This window comes from Cryptomeria japonica, chromosome 7 (genome assembly GCF_030272615.1).
Source record: "Cryptomeria japonica chromosome 7, Sugi_1.0, whole genome shotgun sequence".
NCBI classification, from domain to species: Eukaryota; Viridiplantae; Streptophyta; class Pinopsida; order Cupressales; family Cupressaceae; genus Cryptomeria; species Cryptomeria japonica.
The window spans coordinates 601,482,460-601,500,597 of NC_081411.1; the positions used below are offsets into that span (position 1 = coordinate 601,482,460).

The 18,138-nt window shown below is 37.4% G+C and overlaps 1 protein-coding gene across 1 annotated transcript; it reads left to right on the forward strand.

Moving 5' to 3' along the window:
* Positions 1-4,034: 4,034 nt before the first annotated feature.
* LOC131857074 (uncharacterized) lies at positions 4,035-5,409 on the forward strand. The gene has a single exon (XM_059209119.1). It carries the CDS (start codon positions 4,208-4,210, stop codon positions 5,219-5,221), a length of 1,014 nt encoding a protein of 337 aa, XP_059065102.1. The 5' UTR covers positions 4,035-4,207; the 3' UTR covers positions 5,222-5,409.
* Positions 5,410-18,138: the final 12,729 nt, after the last annotated feature.

Genomic DNA, 18,138 nt, shown 5'->3' on the forward strand with positions numbered 1-18,138 from the left:
AAGATGTAAAAAAATGATGCATGATTAGACGCAAACCAGTACGAATTTTTACCTCATAAAACCTGCCTTAGAGAAAAGAAATTATGAATTTTAAGAAAAAAATCCATATGGATTGTTTAAATTTTTGAAAACTCAAAAATTAAGACAACAACTGTCTCTAACTTGGGAATTTATTTCGCTTGTACTTTAGAAGAGGAGAGAAATAGAAACTAAATCTCTAAGTGCCTTCGCCTGCCCATTGGGCAATAGAGTCAAGTAACCAAAACAAAACAAAAGAAAACTAAAGAAAAACAAAAAGGCTCAAAGACTTAAACTTATGTACAAAAACTTATCTGGGATTTATTCATAATAATGCTTCAAGCGTTGTCCACTATAGGGAAGTGAAAATGGAGTTCCATCTTGATATGAGAACATAAAACTATTTTCACCAATAACTCAAGGAATGCTAAAATCTCCACGCCAAAGGGTATCAAATTTCTCATGCATACCCTTTGGTTCTCTTCTTTTATCCCATAGCAGAACACAATCCCCAACTTGAAATTATCTTTTCTTTGCCTTTTTATAAAAAAAGCCTTAACTTGTTTATGATGTTTGGCAATCTGGTCAACTACACTTGTGATCATTGTTCCTCTAGCTGAGAAAGAAACATTATCCTCTTATCTAAGGCATTTTCAAATGTATCATCTTCAATGGCCTTAGCTAGATTTAAAGCTAGAAGCTCTAAAGTAAGAGGTATCTCTACATTCATCCCATAGAGTAGCTGAAATGGTAACATGCCAATAACTCTTTTAGGTGTAATTATATCTACCCATAAAGAAATATATAGAACCTTATGCCAGGATCTCTGATTTTCCTCCACAAGCTTTTGTATGACGGTAATCAAATTCTTATTACTTTATGGTAGCCAATAATAATTTTCTTTCAAAATATTGTGAGAAGTAACTGGTGTAGAGAAGTGTCCACCACATGCCAAATTATGAAAAAGATTCTAATAATCTGACTTGTTGTGCCTTATCAACACAACAGAGGAAAGTGCCATCAATAGCCCATTTATACAAGCCACTGCCCCAAAGAACAAAGTTTGTAGCTTTGAGCTTTATATTCCTCTTTTCTTTGAATGATAAATGAGTTGGACATTCACCATAAGTCAAAAAATAAGCTATGTTTGAATACCATTAATCAGTTGTACTAACAAACAATACTCTTGGAAGATATTCAGAAACATCTTGTTCTTGTTCCTCCAAATTATTTTCAACAATGAGCTCACAAAGACCTTTACCTCGAACAAGCTTAGTTGGCTTGGTTTCCAAATCATATTATTGGATTTTAGCAATTGATCCAATTGCCTCTTTTTGTACCAAAATCTTGTTGCATTAGGATAGACTTAACTAGTGTATCAAGAACTAAGACAAAAGCGTGGGAATTCAAAACATAAAATCTAAAACACTTTATTGCTTTTACCACAACATAAGCATTTTTCTCTATTGGGAATACTTGAATTCATGATACTTCAATGGATAGCTCATGAAAGCAATGGGAGACTTGATTCCCTCAGTATTTTTTTACATCAAAATAGCAGACATAGTATCCTCAAAAGCATAACTATACATGAAAAAATCCTTTGTATAGTTTGGGCAGAACAACACAGATGCATGACCTATTGCCTCCTTAATTTCACTGAATGTACCATTTCCTTTAGGAATCCAAAAAAAAATAGTTTTACCCTTCATCATATCAACAATATGACGGTTCTTCTTAGCAAAATCAGGAATGAACCCACATAGAAAATTGACCTTTCCAAAGAAAGAATGAACAATAGTTTTATTAGCAGGTATAGGAAGATTCTAAATAGATTTAACCTTTTCTAGATCAATCTTAATCCCTTCTTTAGACACAATGTGTCCAAAGAGTTTACCTTCTGTAACCCCAAAATTTAATTTCTTAGGATTAAGGGAATATCATGCCCAAGACACCTTTCAAGCACATCTTGCAAACAAAAAAGGCAATTCTTACGATCCTTGGAGAAAACAATGAGATCATCTAGGTATACAAAAATATACCTGCCAAGGATACCATAGAAGGCTAAGTCCATATATCTCTAGAAGGTACCACCTGCATTACTAAACCCAAAGGGTATCCTGCAGTATGCAGACGTACCCCATGGAGTAGTGAATGCAGTCTTGTGTTGATCAGATTCACTTACCTCATTTTGATTATAGCCTAAAAAATCCATCCAACATAGACATCGTTTGAACTCCTGTCACTGTCTATAACACTTGATCCATTATTGGTAAAGGATAATTATACTTTAGTGACAACTGATTAAGAATTATGAAATCTACACACATATGTATTTATGCATTCTTTTATGCACTAGAACTATATTTGCTACCCATGTTGAATGGTGAATAGGAAAAATAATTTGAGCATTCAACATTTTTTGAATTTCTAAGAGAATAGTACATGATACTTTGGAATTATATTGGCATTTATTTTGCCTGAAGGGTATTGGGTCAACTTTAAGAGGGATATCATGTTGCACCTCCTTAGGATAAAAATACTTGAGATCATCATAATAATATGCCAGTACATCCCTGTATAGGTGTAAAAGTTGAATAAATTAATCTTTCTCTTTAGGAGTGCAATTGTATGTAAAGGTTGAATAAATTAATCTTTCTCTTCAAGAGTGCAATTGTTCTTGTTACCTAAAATTTCATTACCCATGTAATTTTAGCCAAAGGATGCATTTTTATCAAATGATTGCATTTACAGAAGGTACATTGCAGTGTTTTTTTTTAAAAAAAAAAAAAAAAAAAAGGTATTTTCATTTGTATTGAACAATGATAGATTACAAATTGAGTTCATGCATTTGAAGCATATTTATACATGCACTGAATTCCTTAAAACCTCACACAAGCCGTGAGCTTAGCATTTCTATCTTTCCTACATATCCAAAACAGAAAAGGATAGAATTAAATAGTGAGTGTAAGGATAACCAGTCATTGCCTTGGGTTGCTTTGACTGGTTATTGGCTGTCCCGTTGCTCTTATGACTGTTTTCTCGATCTTCAAATTCTGAACAAACCCTGCTTTCCTGCACAAAAGAGAAAAGGTGTCAGATCCAACATATATAAGCAATGAAAGATTGTCCTACAATATACCATTTATCATATCCTATCTTATTTTCTGTTTCGAAAGGGCAGGAAAGATAAAGACACAAATCACTGCTTCAGGAGAAAGAAAAGTTTATGCTAATGTGTTTGTTTCATGTGCAGATAATTAGTTAATCTAATTGGCATGCGCCCCTGACCGAGGCTCCCTTCGGGTATGAGCCCAACATACCCTTTAGAGTAACTAATCTCAAAATGTCAAAATGGAATGATGAAGAAACCAACTGAAGTATCAAAGGGACATATTTGTTTTAAATATGAAACCTTTTACTTTACTATTCATGATATATATAAAAAGAAAGCATTAATGGATAAACTGTTTTAAGGGACATATTATTCCAATATGAAACCTTACAGTATTTTTTTTTTTAAAAAAAGGGGTCAATGCTACATAGTGAAGATAAATGATTCAATGCAACAGGTTGGTATAGAAACAGAGCATTTGAAATATTTTAACACATGTTCAAACAGCAAACTTCAATGAAATCAGAATCAACTGGTAATGAAATGAGTGTCACGAGCCTGTGCTCGAACTTCATTTCTACATAAGATTAAAATGCATAGTCAGGAGACGTAAGGAATGCATGTTCAAACAGAAGTTTTGTCCACCAAAAATTGTGGCTGGTTGTTTCTCTTGTCAATATCTATATCAAAAGGAGACATCAGGTTTGGGAAAATTTTGAAGTTTCAAACATAAAATTGCCCTCTCTACACAATGCTATGAGATTGAGATGAGGGGTGGCTAGCATTAGTATTTTATGACTAATTGGAGCAAGGAAAATGTGTACTGTTATTCAATCTATGTTGGTAAGCCTCGGAGCATTTTCAGTAGATTGATTAAGTTCGGTTTTTGTTTGGGCTCTTACAACAGTATTCAAAGTGCTCAGTGGTTTGGCCAAAGTTTTCTAGGTTGCATCCAAGTATACCAAAAGCCACAGTCATTTCTTTATCTCCAGGTTATGATATAAAATAATTCATTTCATGCTGCATATTCTGTTGCATATCTGGGCTGTGATTCCTTGAGAATCAGTGCTTTGGATGGAGCCAACTAAATTTCCTATGTGGAAGAGGGACAAAGGGATTATGCCATGCATTGTGCGTGTATTTCTATTTGCAGCTGTATGTGCGTTACTATTGCTTGTTTGGGTGGCTGTAAAGCCCCTTTCACTTTGCAATAATGGGAAAGAATCCTTGCATGGTGTGCATATAATGGAAGAACCTATTACCGATGGTAAAGCCACAGGAAATATTGAAAAGCTCAATTGTATAAGATGCCCCCAAGCTGCTCCTGTAGTTGCGAACAAGGTTGAGGGTGTTCAACATCCTTTTTTCATCTCACTTGCTGACCTGGGTTCACCAGAAAAGCCAAATAGGAATTTCCTCAGGATGCTTAAGGGAAAGCCTTTTCGTAAGCCAGACATATCTCATACCATTCAGGAAGTGCTTGGAAATCTAGAGACAAGTGGATTTCATTCAAGAAAAGGAATTGTTGTTGATGTTGGTGCAAATGTGGGAATGGCAGCATTTGCAGCTACAATAATGGGTTACAAGGTAGTGGCTTTTGAGGCTGTCTTTGAGAACTTGCAGCATCTTTGTGATGGAATGTACCTGAATCGAGCAGGTGATATGGTGACTTTCTACCATGCAGCTGTGTCAGATGTGCCAGGCAACCTAACTATGCATAAGGTGGTCGGACGACTTGACAACAGTGCAGTTTCTGCAACTGGTGCAAAGTTGGCATTCAAGTCCAATGAACTCATACCAGTTAGTGTAAGATCCATAACCCTAGATACAGTGATTCATAAGTCTGAGCTAGTAATTCTACTCAAGATTGATGTGCAAGGTTGGGAATACCATGTTCTGAAAGGTGCAACCTCCTTATTGTCAAGAAAGCCTGGTGATGCTCCCTACATTATATATGAAGATGATGAGAGACTGTTGCATGAGAGAAACACAAGCAGTAACGAAATCAAAGAATTTTTAGCCAGCATGGGTTATAATTCTTGTACAAAACAGGGTACAGATACACATTGTAAAAAGAAAATAAGCTAGATACTTAATACAGCTAAGGCTCTTCGTCTTCTTGATGTGCTATGATTACATCTTTTCCCAAGAGTTGGGTCTACTTCTGCATCCACTCAATTAATTTCCATACTCATTTTTATTGGTGGTGTTGGGATGTATTCATACATCTCAATTTTTTCACTCTATCGGTTTGAATATAATATCCTTCATCTGCAGTAGGGTGTTATGAATGTATTCATTATCGTCATAGAAAGAGAAGATGTATCATAGTAAAAACCCTCTTCGTACTTCCAGCAATGGCATATTAACAGAAAATAAAGCAAGAAGAAGCCGTTTCATACCTGTAGAAAATGGGACTTGCATTTAGGAGAAGATTCAGAAAACTTCAGCATGCCTTCAGGAAAAAGTCTAACTTTTAATGCACAGTCGCGACCTGGATTGTTCGAAAACTGCAATCAAATTTATCTTGGGCGGCAGCACCAGTAGCAAATACATATTCTTCATCAAAGACTTCACAAAGTGACGGAAATCCAAACAGCAATGGTGGCACCTTAGGGTCTCAAACCCTCGAAAAGCTTCTCCAGTTGTTTTCATTTTGCAAAATGAGAGGCTAAGTCATTGCGAAAGGAGTATAAGCTTTTAGGGTTATCACAAAGCCCTTTGTAATTTTTATTTTTTCCTTCAAGTCCGTTAGGCTTTGCAAACATAGAAAACAAAAAGAAAACAATAATAAAATATATTTGGTGATATCAATGTTTTAATTTTTCATTAAGCATTGATATTATCAAGTATGTTTTATTTTTTATATTCTGTTTTCTTTCTTTGTCCAAAGCTTGTATTATTTTGTAAAAATATTTAATTACAATATGATTATAAATTGTAATTAAGTATTATTATTATTTAAGGTGAAAAGGGTGTATCCATGTGCTAAAAGGAGATTAAGTCTTTTGACTTAATTCTTGAAGGATGAGTTAATTTTGGAGAGATAAGGCTACCATTGAAGAAGTCTTTTCGGTTTGGAGACATAAGGAGAGCATATAGGAGCATTCATTACCACTTGGGAAATATTCAAAAGAAGTTGAGATAATTTTGGAGAAAAGAACATTTTTATAGGAACATGAGGTTGTTTGAAATCAAATGGAGTGAATTTAGGGAGGTTGGAGCACTTTTAGGCAAAGGGTCGAGGTTGGACTTTTCCACTATTTTAGGGAGCTTTTATTACTTGGTTGAGCTTTTTTAGGCCGTTTCTAGTGATCTGTTAGGTTGGTTAATGATTGAAGAAGACTTTTCCATGTTTGTAGCCCTTTTTGGTGTCTTCTAGACTCCTCTTTTTGAGGCCCTTTTCTTGCATCCGACCCAATCAGTTGGAGAGGTTTTGTACTTAGTGCCTTGGGACACTTGATTTTAGAGAGTTCAGATTTATGCAAGAACAGTGTTTTCAGAGACAGTTTCTTGTCCTTAGCATTTCTTTTGCATGGATTCTGTAACTCAGATTTAGAGATATTTTGTATGTGACAGCATCTTTTGGAACGGTATTCTATGGAATCAAGCCTTGTTTTCCTTCCATTTTTTATGTGCACAAGCATGATTGATGAAGTTAAATTTGTGAGTTATATTGCTCCTTGTTTACTTGTCTCAGATAGTACCTTAATATAGGAACGTGTGTATGTTTGCAGGTCATAGTATTTGTTTAAGAGTTCAAAACTTTTGAGTGAAGAATTACTCTTCCTCATTGGTTCATCTCAGGACCTTATTATGAAACACTTATGCAAAATTATAAAAGGAAAGAAGTGTTTATCAATTAAAGTAGAATATTGTAGACTAAGATCGGTTTTTATCATTTATCTCTCACATTTTGGTGTATCACCAGGTTCTAGTTAAGTTTAGTTTAGTTTTAAGTTCCATTTCTGCAATTCTTATCCTTTACCCTGCAAAGTTAGTTCAATATTAGAGAGTATCAGGTGATTATCCAATAGGAATAGGCCTAGGAACTAGAGGTTTCATTTCAGGTTATGCATTGCCCACATGCAGAAGTGAATCCCATGTTAGGCTAGATTGCTAAACTTATAGTTTAGTAGGGTGCAAATTTGTGACTTAACAGTTTTGGCACGCCCGGTGGGACCTTAAAAGAAGTCCATTTGCATGTTTTATGCTGATTTTGATATGCTGTCAGCATAATATAGACCTGTAAGAGCTTATTTTCAAGTGTATCTGGCGACTCCCTGAGAAAAGGATCAAGTGTGAGTATAACTATTTTGCCTTATGAGAAGAATTGAAACTAGAAGTTCCACAAACTTTGAATATTTGCAGCTTTCTTCGCCAAAAAGAGAAGGAAGATCAACCAAAAGAACTGCATATACAAAAAGAGGCAAGTCATCACCTCCTACAAGAGTTTATCAAAGAAAAGGTAAAGCTGCAAACAGAAATCAAAGAGATAGGCATTCAGCCTCACCCACTTGCAGAATTGTTGCTCCTTTTCCTTTTAATTTTTCATTTTTTATAGGAGGAAGCTCAGCTGCAGCAAGTACATCAGTTCAACTTGGTGCTATGGCCTTACCAAGAGCCTTTGCTTTCGTGCCTTTCAATCAAGGAAGCCCATTAAATTTCGCCCAGCATCATGACGTGCCTTTGGCGGCACTAAAAGGCTTACCAGATTTCACTGGAGAAGGCCAAACACTGGCAATAGACCACATCCGTGATGTGGCAAGTTTATGTAATGTGCACCACGTTACAGAGGAAGATGTTGCTGTAAAACTGTTAGCAGCATCCTTGAAGGGAAAAGCTTTAGAATGGTTCAGAACTCTGGCTGTGGGGTCAATTAACTCATGGGATGAGCTTGGGGATCTGTTAACCAAGTTTTTTGAGGACAAGTCTGATCACTTGTCCCTGGTGGAGCAGCTCACAACTATCAAGCGTGCTCCTCAGGAGCAGATGACAAATTTCAACTCTCATTTTCAAAAGACATGGAAACGAATACCAGCAGCGATAAGACCAAGTGCAAAACATGCATTTTTGTATTTTCTAAAAAGTTTGAATAGTGATATCTCAGTAATGATTCAATCGATGGGTGGTACTTCACTGCCCCAAGCTTTTGGCATTGCTGTTAGAGCAGAGAATAGCCTCATACAAGCTAGTAAGATAGCACCTAGGCCTCCAATGCCTTATTTTCCAGCCATTCAACCTAACATGCCAATTAATATACCACCTCTTGCCTCTTTGCCTGTTATACCAGCAATGCCTATTGTTGTTCCTCAAGAGACAACGGTAGCAGGCACGTCAAATCAAATACATGAGATAAGGAGCAGCCAACAGAAGATAGAAAATATTTTGCAGACTTTGGGAAATGAGTTGACAAGTATTAAGAAGCATTACCAAGCCCCAAGGCCAACTTTTCAGCAACCAAATCAAGGTTATAGTCAGCAGATTCAAAATCAAGGCTACAATCAGCAGTACCAACAGAATAGACAGCCTTATCAGAATAATTACCAAGGTGCGAGGCAAAATATTAATCAAAGGTCTTATCAGCCTTACAATCCAGCACCTTTGAATGCCGCAAATGTAGTCAGAGACATTGTACCTACTCAAAACAATTTAATATCAGAGGTAGATTGGTGTTATCCCTGCAACCAAGCTCATAATCAGTCTACATGCTCTAATGGCATGATAAATCAAGCTCTCATGGTACAAAATGCTGCAAGTTCACAACCGGATATACCTCCTGCTGTGCCTGAACAACAACAGGATATGCATACTATGGAAACCGGTTTTCTTAACTAGCAAGGTGAAGAATTCAATGGCATGAATGACGACTCACCGATTGCAGCCAATACTCGAGCTAAGAAAAGAGCTCTTGATATAGGCCAAACATCAGAGAAAGGTAAAGGATATGCAACCGAAGAATCGTCATCCAAATCCACGCAAATACCAAGCATTCTGAAGAAAGTACCTGTTGCAGTAGCTAAGGAGCAGTTTCAAAAGGATGCAGACACGTCTGTTGTCAAGACACAACAGAAGGTACATTCAGCTATACCTTACAGCATTGTGGACACCATGAAAAAGATGAATGTTACCATGAGCATGTGGGATTCTTTGGCTATTCCTGGACAAGTTAATAGTTTGAAGAAGGCATTGAATGAAAAAATTCCTCCTAAGGTGACATTTGCTGATGCTGGTAAGGAGGCTGTGTTGACTAATGTTGTTGTCCAAAATGATGAAAAGGGGAACAACAATAAAGAAGCAACTTCAATCCAAGGTAAGAGCGTGAAACCTCCCCCGTTTTACGTTTCTCTTATTATTGGTGATAATTTGGTACATAACTGCATGGTGGATAGCGGAGCTACATGCTCTGTTATGCCTAAGAAGATAGCTGACCAACTTGGTCTGAAATATGATTTATTAGAGAAAGGCATAGTACAGCTTGATGGTTCGGCTGTTAGGACTATAGGCTTTATCAAAGATGCTAGTTTAACCTTACATGCTTGTCCTAATTTCTCTATATCTCAAGATATTTATGTCATAGATCTGCCCCCATATTTTGCCCTGTGTTTATCAAGAGAGTTTACTACCAAAATAGGAGGATATTTATCATCTGACTGGTCACACATGCTGTTCCGAACTAGATATGGAACCAAAGTGACTATCCAATCCGAATTGTTGTCTAAGAACCATATAGAGCCTTATATGCCTAACATCATTAATGCTAATTGTATGGTTTTTGAGCGTGATGAGTATACAGTTGTTCATGAGCCTGTAACTCAGGTTAGTGAAATACTGGATGTCCTGTTAGATGAATGGGCAGCAAAGAATGTTTTGGAGGATGAAACTAGTCTCCTTGTGGATGCTGGTTTGGGAAACTATATGTTTCAAGAAGCTGGTTTAATTATGCCTAATCTGGTTAAAGGACAAGAAGCTAATATTGAATCTCGGAATGATGTTTGGGAGATGTTCTTTGATGGGTCACGAAGCAGGAATGGTTCAGGAGGTGGGGTTATGCTTGTTTCACCTAAGGGTGAGAAATATTATGCATCTTTCAAGTTTGGTTTTGCCTGTACTAATAATACAGCAGAGTATGAGGGGCTGATTCAAGGTTTGGAGTGGGCAAGAAAGTGTGGAATAAAAAACCTGAAGGTGCATGGTGATAGTGAGCTAATTGTTAATCAAGTTAGAGGTTTGAATGCGGTAAAAAATGATACTTTAAAAGCATACAAGCTCAGGGTTTGGGATTCCATTGAAGTTTTTGATGCATTTAACATTGTAGCTGTTCCAAGAAGTAGAAATCAGCATGCTGATCGGTTAGCTGCAGTTGGAGCCCAATATGATATACCAAATAGTATAAAAAGGGTCTGTGATCAGCATCATATCAAGATTATTATCCGGCCCTCAGTTCCAGATAATAATGTTAATTGGCAAGTGTTTGAATCAGATGAACAAATTTTACAGTTCCTATTGGAGGAAGATGTGTTCGCTGCCTCAAATCAGAACAGAATTGAGCAACAATATCAAGATCAAGTCATTCAACTGAAGTCAAACAAATTGCCCAAGGGTCTTGTTACTTTGGAGTCAATTTTTAATTCGGATGATCAAGCTAAAAAGAATAAGACCAGTTTGCTAGTCCCGCAAGAGCATTATGAAGAGTTGGAGATTGCACCCGGGAAAAGCTTAAAGGTAGGTAAAGTGAATACCCCTGCTGAAAAGGAGTCATATGTTCGGCTTTTTCAAGAGTTTGCAGACATTTTTGCATGGGAATATGGTGATTTGAAAGGTTTTAATCCTGAATTAGCACAACATACCATCGAGTTAGAACCAAATGCTAAGCCAGTGAGACAAAGGCAACGTCCTATCAACCCAAAGATAGAGCCATTAATGCAAAAGGAATTTTTTAGGCTGATTGAAAGTGGCATTATCTTTCCCATCAAACACACCAGCTGGGTGTCCAATCTTGTACCTGTTAGGAAAAAGAATGGAGAGCTTAGATTATGTGTTGATTTCAAAGATCTGAATAGAGCATCCTTGAAGGATAGGCATCCCCTTCCTTCAATGGAACAAATATTGCAGTATGTGGCTGGTTCGGAGAGATTCTCACTGCTAGATGGTTATTCAGGATATAACCAAATACTGGTCAGAAATGAAGACCAGTATAAAACAGCTTTTACCACTAAATGGGGTACCATGGCCTACAAAAGAATGCCCTTTGGTTTATCCAAATGCAGGGGCAACATTCCAGAAAGCCATGGATATGGCATTTAGTAATCTGATGTACCAGTTTGTTTTGGTTTATCTTGATGATATCACAGTTTATTCTAAGAAGGCAGTAGATCATCTTGGGCACTTAAGGCAGATTTTTGAGCGCTGCAAGGAGTTTGGTGTTTCACTTAACCCTAGGAAATGCATGTTTGTTGTTCATAAGGGAAAGTTGTTGGGTTATGTTGTTTCTAAGCAAGGTGTCACAGTGGATCCGGAAAGAATAGCAGCAATCTTGGAGCTACCCCTGCCACATCACAAGAAGGGATTGCAATCTTTCATTGGGAGGATTAATTTCGTTAGGTGTTTCTTGCCTAATATCGCAGATTTATTGAAACCACTTACAGCCATGTTAAAGAAGAATGTTGTTTTCCACTGGACAAAAGAAGCAAAGCTTAATTTTCAAACTATCAAGGAGTCACTCGTGGCAGCTCCTGCTCTAATAAATCTAGACTTTAGCAAAGATTTCATTTTGTATGCGTATGGTGGTTATGAGGCTATTTCTGCAATGCTGGTCCAAAGAAACACAGAAGGATTGGAACAGCCTATAGCATTTTTTAGCAAAGGATTCGAAGATTATGAGCAGAGATATAGCTTTGTTGAAAAGCATGTCCTTGCTGTTGTAAAGAGCCTTAAAAAGTTTCGGCATTTGCTGTCTCATAACAAGATACACCTGAAGGTTGCTCATCCAAGTGTAAAAGAATTTCTCCTCAGTAAGGATCTCAGTGAGAAAAGAGCTGGTTGGATAACATGGGCCATGGAATACGACATAGATATTCAGGTCACCAAATTGGTTAGAGGTAGAGGCCTGTGTGAATAGATTACTACAAATGAAATTTAAAGAAAGGAAGAAGGAGTAGAAACAGCTCTGGTGATTGATTTGATTGCTGATCATGACAGTGCATCAAGCTGGTTGCAGGATATGATTCATTTTCTAAAAACTAGTGAGTGTCTAGCAAACCTAGATAAGGCAAAAAGAAGGTACTATCGGTTACAATCAGTTCCTTTTATCTTGATTAATGATATATTGTACAGGAAAGATCACAATGGTGTCCTCCTTCAATGTATTGATTCAAATCAGATTACAAAAATCTTGCATGAATTCCATGATGGCCATTCAGGAGGTCATTTCTCTCCCACGACTACTGCATATAAAATCCTAAGGGCTGGTTACTATTGGCCAGATGTTTTCAAGGACTGTCATGCATATGTAAGGAAGTGTGTTAAATGTGTTATGTTTGCAGGGAAAGAACGGCTGCCAGCATTACCTTTACATCCCATAAAAGCAGAACAACCTTTTGACAGATGGGGTGTTGATTTTATTGGTCCTATTAACCCACCGTCAAGTACAGGCCACCAGTGGATAATCACTGCAACCGATTATTTTACTAGATGGACTGAGGCTGCAGCACTGAAGGATGCTAATGAGATGGCTGTTCTTAATTTTTATGATGATATTGTGAACAGGTTTGGAGTTCCTGACTCCATAGTGTCAGACAATGCACTCGCTTTTGTAGGCTTAAGGGTGACAGATTGGGCTATCAAACACAACATATATATCAATACTAGCTCAAATTATTATCCTCAAGGCAACGGATTGGCAGAGTCCACGAATAAGAACTTAATCAAAATCATCAAACGGACTTTGCAAGAAAATCAGTGTGATTGGCATTCAAAGCTGAAGGCAGCCTTGTGGGTGGACAGAATCACACCAAAGCAAATTATTGGCAATTCACCTTATCGGTTGGTATATGGGAAGGAAGCAAGGTTATCAATAGAAACAGAATTGCCAGCACTAGATATGGCCACTCAAATGGTGCTATTTGAGGAAGAAGATCCTATGCAAGTGCGTTATGCACAGTTAATGGAATTGGAGGAAAGTAGGAGAAAGGCGGGACAAACAATGGAGTTTCAACAGTTGCAGGTGAAGAAGAGCTTTGATAGGAAAGCTAGAGCCAGGGAATTCAATGTGGGAGATATTGCACTCAAATGGGATGAGCTCAAGAGCAGACCAGGCAAGCACACCAAGTTTGATTCATTTTGGGGAGGTCCGTTTGTCATCACAGAATGCAAGGAATACAATGCTTTTCAGCTGGCCACGCTGGAAGGGGAAAATCTGCCATTAATAGTAAACGGTATTCACCTCAAACCTTGTTTTGAGGTCTATCCTATTTTATAAGTAATAGATTAGTGGTTGAATAAAGTGCTGCTGCACTATTTACTTTTAGTTTTGGTGCTCCTAAGTGCTGTTGCAAAGTTAGCAGTTAACTAGGCATTAGAGATACTAATAGTAGTACGTTCATACTATAGTGTCCTAAAATTGTGACACTTGCAATTTCAACCGCATTTGGGTCTTCACGATGGCGATGCAACACTGAACCTGAATGGAGACCCCGAAACTTGTTCACAACATCAAAAACTGCATTTTTCCAGCACCCTGTCTGATCCCTCCTTGCACCCTGCTGTCCCGGGAGGTGGGACCAGAGTGCCCAGCGCCCTGGTCCTTCAGGACTAGGGCGCCCAGTGCCCTGGTCCCCCAGGACCATGGTGCCCAGCGCCTTGGTCCCTAGCCCTATTTTGGGCCCGGTCTCCTATGGGACTTCGGGTCTTTTTGTTTGCAAATTGGAAAATAACATTTCCTGGTCGGCCTAAGGTCGGGAAAATCAGTCTATCAACCCTAATTGGCAAGTATATAAACTACTTTTCTTCTCTCATTTTGGGGAGAGGCGAAAAAGGTGGAAACGATACTCAAACATTCAAGCATTCAAGCATTCAAGCATTCAAACATTCCTTCAAGCAATTGATCATTCTAAGTCTCCATTCAAGGCTAAGTGTTGCATTCAAGACAAGGATTCAACCATTGAAGAGGAGATCACATGCTACAACATACAACATACAACAAACAACAACATCTATACCTTCGCATATAAGGATACAAACATCCTTACAACAAGGTACTAGTACTTGTTTTACATTACAGTCATTTACATTTACAGCATTTCTCATTTCTTGGTTAATTCCAAAACTGGGGTTTGACCTAAGGGCAAACCCCTAATCCCTAATCCCCCAATCGTCTTCGCTTTTCTATGTGTAGGTTGCAGGTACGCAGCTGAAATTGAAGATCTGGAATCCTTGTGCAGAGACGAACAGGTCCCCCTTCGTTTCGCGGATTTTTCGGAGGACCGTGTGCACACCGGGCGCCATCGTCCCGTCAACTTTTGCTCAAATTTGTAGCACAGTGCCGTCTCGACATTTTACTGCTAATTCCAGGTCCGCAGCTTCATTCTATATCCCTATCTCAGTTTATAAGCGAATCTTTCTCACTTTCTATGTATTCCTAGCTTAATCATTCTATCTACATTCTTTACAAAAGAGGGTAGCCCTGTTGTCTTAACCCTTGAAACTCATATAGAATCCAATCTTGCATTGCGTGGGATTGGATCTTGTGGGTTTCAACCCCTCTTTTGAATGTAAAGTCTCCCCTAAGTGAAAACCATCAACCCTAGTGACTCTCCCTTCTCTCTCCTTGGAGTTGGGGAGGGGAGAACTACTAGGGTTCGATTTTTCCGCTTTACAATTTGGTGAACCCGACGTGAACATCCTTTCTAATTATTCATGGTTAGATCTGAAAATTGGATGCCTTGATTACATTTCCATGTTTGATCTTTTACAAAATTTTAGAGGTTAATTGCATAAAAACCCTAAATTTTCTTTTTAGTAATTGAGCTTGTGAAATGTTTAATTGTTAATGCTTGTTTCAGATCTGCCCTTCTATTGCAAATTATCAATTTATATTTGTGCGTTAATTTTGAAAATTAAGTGGTTAAGTGTCAAAACCCTAATTTTTGAAACCCTCTTGATTCAACCTTTGTCCGACAATTTCACTGATCAAAACATCTCCAAATCAGCTGTAACTTTGGATTCCGCAATAAAATCATAATATCTTTCATCCCTGAAAATTTGGAAAAAAGTTGCGAGGACCGTGTGCACTCCGAGCGCCATCGTCCCTGACATTTTTTCCGAAATTTCAGGAGCTAGATCTTACTGTATTTTTCTGCTAAAATCCAGAATTTTGGCTGATTTCATCAATCCTAACACTTTCAAAATTACAGTCAAAGTTGGTCTAGTGATTGCTTGGATTGAGGCTTCTAATCATTCAAAAATTGTTGAAATTGAAATTCCTATCAAAATTGTGTTTCTTACAGTCCTAAATCTGAAAAGTGTGTTAGCATTCATTCGAAATTTCAGTGTTTTATTCAAATTTTTGCAATTTGTGACTTTTGAAATTAAGTGCTTAATTACAACAACTTTGATTTCCGCTTTCAAAATTGAATTTTGCGTGAAATTGAGTCAACTGTTAATTTTCAAAACTTGCATTGCTCTTAACATTCCCTCTAAAATCATAAAATTCAAATTTTGCATTTTTCGACAATCTGGGTAGGGTTCAATTTTGAGGTTGCAACTTTAATTTGGCCTATCTACAGATCGTAAAATCACTCAATTTTTTCAGATTAGCTTTAAAATCATCATAACTTTCATCCATGCAAATTTCGAAAAAAGTTGCGAGGACCGTGTGCACCCTGAGCGCCACGGTCCCGGACATTTTTTCCGAAATTTCGAGAGATTGTCCTGATTGTATTTAACAGCTTAAATCTAGAAGATTGGCTAGTTTTACTAAAATTTGCTACCTCTAAAATTCAAAATCTTCTCTCTTTCTTTAGTGCATGAGTTTTACAACAATAAGTCCTACTTACACTATTCCCGTTAGACGAAGCCTTAGAATTAAGTCCTTCCAAGGTTTAATTACTGAGGAGATGGAACCTAATTTGAATGGCCTTTTTAACGAGGACATGGGTAATTCCTCTAATCCTCTTAATGATGAAGAAGCTCTCCATGAGGTTTCTGTAGAACAACTTTCAAAATTGGATAACCAATTTGACGATTTTCGACAATGGATGTCTCAAGAATACCCTGATAGTCAAGCTCTTCCTTTAATTGAGGGTCTAAAATGTATGCTTCAAAGTGATAAGAATGGAATTGATATTTTGCGTGGTATTGCACACATTGTGGATTCAAATGTGATGCCTATGAAAAGTTGTGCCGAAACCTTAGGTTATACACAACCTCCTACTCAAGACAATCATTCTATTCCTTTGACGACTTCTATTGCTAGTATACCTACTTTTACATCAAACATAATGACTACTTCAATACAAGACATTCCTCCTATGATCACTAGTCATGGGGGCAATCCCTCTTCTTCAATCAACCCTCTTCCTTCATTCAATCCAACTTCTTCATTCATTCCTTCAATAAGTGTTCCTATTATATCACCACAAATGAACATGACGCAAGGGGGCAATTCATTTAACCATTCCATTCCTCCTTGTAGTGTTCCTCCTTTCCAATCATCTCCTATGACTAACTATCATAGTGTCCCACCACCTTACTCTCTACCTTCTTTCAATAACATAACACCTCCATCACAATCTAACACGTCTAATATGAACTCTTCGACTAAAGCGACCATTAACAATCTTGCACAAACTGTCTCTTCTTTACAGCAACAAATTGCCTCTATGAATCAATCTAAGTTTAGTGTGCCCACATTTGATGTTGCGAGCCCACTTTCTCTTGACATTGTTCGAGCTATTCCCCCTAAACATGTTGAAATTCCGCATTTGGAGCTTTATAATGGTAAGGGTGATCCTCTAACACATGTTAAACAATATGTACTGATTTTGCTTATGACCAAAGGTTGCTTGCAAAACTGTTTACTAGAACATTAAGAGACAAAGCCCTACAATGGTATTGCTCGTTGCCTTCCTATTCTATTTCTTCTTTCGAACAACTTGCAAATGCTTTCATTCAACAATTTCAAAACAATATAAGTCCTAAAGTTACTTTGATTGATTTAATGCATTGTAAACAAGGTGTTAAAGAAAAAGTGACTGATTTCATTGGTAGATATAAGCATTTGTATGCTCAAATTTCTTTTCCAGTGCCTGACAATGATATTCAAAGAATCTTTATTTCTAATTTACAAAAAGACATTAGAGAAAAACTCCTGTTTTCTGAGTTTACTTCTTTCCAACAGTTGTGCGCAACTCTTCACAATTAGCAACTGACTGTGAGTCAAATGGAACAATCACATCCTATGGCTCCGAGTGATAAGGGTGATAGTAGTCAACAACCATTTGGGAAGTTTAAACCGAACAGAGAGTCCATTAAATTCAATGAACACATCATCAACAACAATGTGAATGCAGCATCAGGTGTGCCTCCTATTTCTAAGTTTTTCAAGAAAGAAAGAAAGTTTACTCCTTTGAATGAATCATTGCATAGTATTATGAATAAGTTATTGGAACAAAATGTGCTTACTCTTCCTCCTATAAGGAAAATACATCCTGCAAAGATTAATTCACCCTATTTTGATAACAAATCTTTTTGTCAATTTCATCGTCAACCTGGGCATGATACTGAAAAATGTTTTGCTTTAAAGGGTAAAATTCAAGATTTGATTGATAATAATACTATCTCTGTTTCTGGAGTGAATGATAAAGGCAATACATCTGTAGCTCCTCCTAATCAAAATCTTTAGATTTTTACTGATCCATTACCTTCTCATACCTCTAATGCGATTGATACTAATAATTCCTCTGTCTCACCTGATGATCTTGTGTGCATGACTCCGAATGTGATTA